The 2,907-nt window shown below is 44.9% G+C and overlaps 1 protein-coding gene across 1 annotated transcript in view; it reads left to right on the top strand.

Moving 5' to 3' along the window:
• rnmt (RNA (guanine-7-) methyltransferase) overlaps positions 1–2,907 on the top strand; it is a 14,888-nt gene that overhangs the window by 4,514 nt on the left and 7,467 nt on the right. Inside the window, exons 4-5 of the mRNA XM_050035154.1 lie at positions 692–817; positions 2,034–2,149. Of these exons, the coding sequence (XP_049891111.1) occupies positions 692–817; positions 2,034–2,149 (242 nt within the window). The remainder of the gene's footprint in view (positions 1–691; positions 818–2,033; positions 2,150–2,907) is intronic.

The following is a 2,907-nucleotide window of genomic DNA, read 5'->3' as shown; positions in this document are numbered from 1 at the left end:
GTGGAACTCCACCGTGCGCGATACAGAGAGCAGAGGAGAATTGTTAACGCGTGACCATGTAGAGACAGAAATGACACGATGACATAACACCATAAATAGTATATTGTTATGTTATTATATGAAGCGTCCGTCACGCAAAATAATATGACTTTAGTTTATGAAGAGGTAAGACAGAGCCCTCTCCTCTTATATGCTGTGCCGCTCTGTGCTTCACTTGTGCCATGTAACCAATCAATGGGGGCTGTGGGCAGGACATTGTTACACAGCTGTGCCTGTGACTTCAGGCAGAGAGACCGCTGCATCAGAGCAGAAGAGCACATTTTAAAATACAGTTACTTTATCAATTAGTTATTAACTTTTGCTATTTTTAGCAACTTGGCCGATCGGGCAAGTGAGTTGTTAGTTTACATGCCCGATCTTGAGTTTTACTTGCCCCGGACAATCGGGCAATCCTTATTGTTGAGGCCTGCCTTAACACACCTGGAACACACTTGAACTCAACTGAACTCACCTGGAACACACCTCAACACACTTGAACACACCGGAAACATCTGAACACACCTAATTCACCTGAACACACTGGAAACATCTGAACACACCTGGAACACACCTGAACATACCTGAACTCACCAGGCACACCTGATAAACATTAACGTTCTTTAAGCTAATTGGCTGATTGTTTGATTTACAGGTGAGATCCTGGAGCAGGTGCGGGCGGCAAGTTCTCAGCAGGTGTCTGTGTTGGACCTCGGCTGTGGGAAAGGAGGAGATCTCCTGAAGTGGAGAAGAGGAGGAATCGATCACCTGGTCTGTGCAGGTAAATTATTATTATTGATTAAAACATCAGCTGATAAAGACAAATACTCCGGCCCTTTAACAACAGCGCCTGTCCAACCAATGAGAATTCAACAATCAACCAACCGACCAGATCTTTACAGCCCGGGCAGCTGTGGCTCAGAGGTAGAGCGGGTCGTCCACCAATCGAAAGATCAGCGGTTCGATCCCGGGCTCCTCCAGGTTGCATGTCGAAGTGTCCTTGAGCAAGATACTGAACCCCAAATTGCTCCCGATGGCTGTTCCATCGGTGTGTGAGTGTGTTAAAACTGATTAGCAGGTGGCACCTTGTATGGTAGCCTCGGCCACCAGTGTATGAATGTGTGTGTGAATGGGTGAATGTGACTGAGTGGTCACTAGATGACTAGAAAGGTGCTATACAAATGCAGGTCCATTTTACTCCTGTCAGGAACTTGTCTGTCAGGGACTCATCTGTCAGGAACTTGTCTGTCAGGGACTCATCTGTCAGGGACGCTTCAAGGGCTCTTCTGTCAGGGACTTGTCTGTCAGGGACTTTCCTGTGAGGGACTTGTCTGTCAGGGACTTTCCAGTGAGGGACTTGTCTGTCAGGGACTTGTCTATTGGGGACTCGTCTATTGGGGACTCGTCTATCAGAAACTCGTCTGTCAGTGACACTTCTGTGAGGGACTTGTCTGTCAGGGACTCGTCTGTTAGGAACTTGCTGCAGCATAACGTCCAATCACAGTGGAAGAGGGGCGGGACATAGGCGACACAAAGAGGAGCAGGTCGTCCTCTGTCACGATGTTCTTCGACCATTTCTCCGTCCAGAGTGAGGGGGTCGTCTTTCTCGTGCTGACATTTTACCTCTTTGGATTTTCTGTATCGTAGCAACCAGCAGTTGTACTCCACATGGCGTTCTTGCACCAGTATGGAGCACCATATCCTGAATTATCCTGATGTCGACTCATCGACTGAGATTCTGTTGGAGTGGCGTCAGTTTTCAGGAACATGTTTTATTTTACTGTAAAACTCAATCGCTTGTTCACATCCGGATAAGTTCGCATTACATCACCCACCAGTGGCAGCGTTTAGCAGCACAGTGCATTCTGGTAGTTGTAGTTTTTCTACCTTTTGAGTGACATCAGTCTCAGAGGTGAATTTCCTGTTGTCAGTTTCACCGCTAAATAGAACTCAGAGGAGACGAATCATTACCCAGTAATGTGTCTTTTTATTTCCAGATATCGCCGGAGTGTCGGTGGAGCAGTGTCGTAGCCGGTACGAAGACATGAAGAAGAAGAGTCACGTGAATGAGAAGATCTTCAGCGCTCAGTTCATCAACGCCGACTGTTCCAAGGTAGAACCACAACACCTAGATCAGATCATCAGAGGATAGTTCTACTTAGAGGTTTGTCTCTGGGTGAAGGTAATAATCAGTAATCAATAATATTAGTGATGATCAATAATCAATAATATTAGTCTGGGTGATAATAATCATTAATAGTCTGGGTGATGATCAATAATCAGTATTAGTCTAGGGGATGATGAATAATCATTAATAGTCTGGGTGATGATCAATAATCAATATTAGTTGGGTGATGATCGAAGTTTCTTGTGAAAGTGTCAGAAACACTCTGGGTGATACAGAGACAGAGTAATGGGACTCTGAAGTGAATAACTGTCTGTGGCTTCATCTGAGCAGGTAAATGACACTGTGGGGCTGTCGGCACACTATCAATGAACATTTGTTTTCAATGAAAAGATCCAGGCTGAGCTCCAAATGACAAGTCAGTCACTCTGCTTCAAAACAGTACTATCAGTGATCAAACAACACTCAGCCAGCTTCAAACATTGTACCTTATTGAAATCAGGTGTGATTATGATAGCTGATGTTGTTTATGACACAGAAACACCATAAAATATCGGATGTAAAAGACTAAGAACGAGGCTTTCAAATGAATTATAATCTAGTTTAGGTTTAGGGCTGATTAACAGACTAGAGTTAAAAATGGCTGCAACTCCCCCTCCTCGGCCGCTGCATCGAGGAATGTGGGTATTATTATGACTGGGAGGAGTGGATTCATTTAGACTAACATATTCATCTTGACACAGCCA

Source organism: Epinephelus moara, chromosome 22, assembly GCF_006386435.1.
Source record: "Epinephelus moara isolate mb chromosome 22, YSFRI_EMoa_1.0, whole genome shotgun sequence".
NCBI classification, from domain to species: Eukaryota; Metazoa; Chordata; class Actinopteri; order Perciformes; family Serranidae; genus Epinephelus; species Epinephelus moara.
This window is presented reverse-complemented; position numbering and strand designations above follow the sequence as displayed.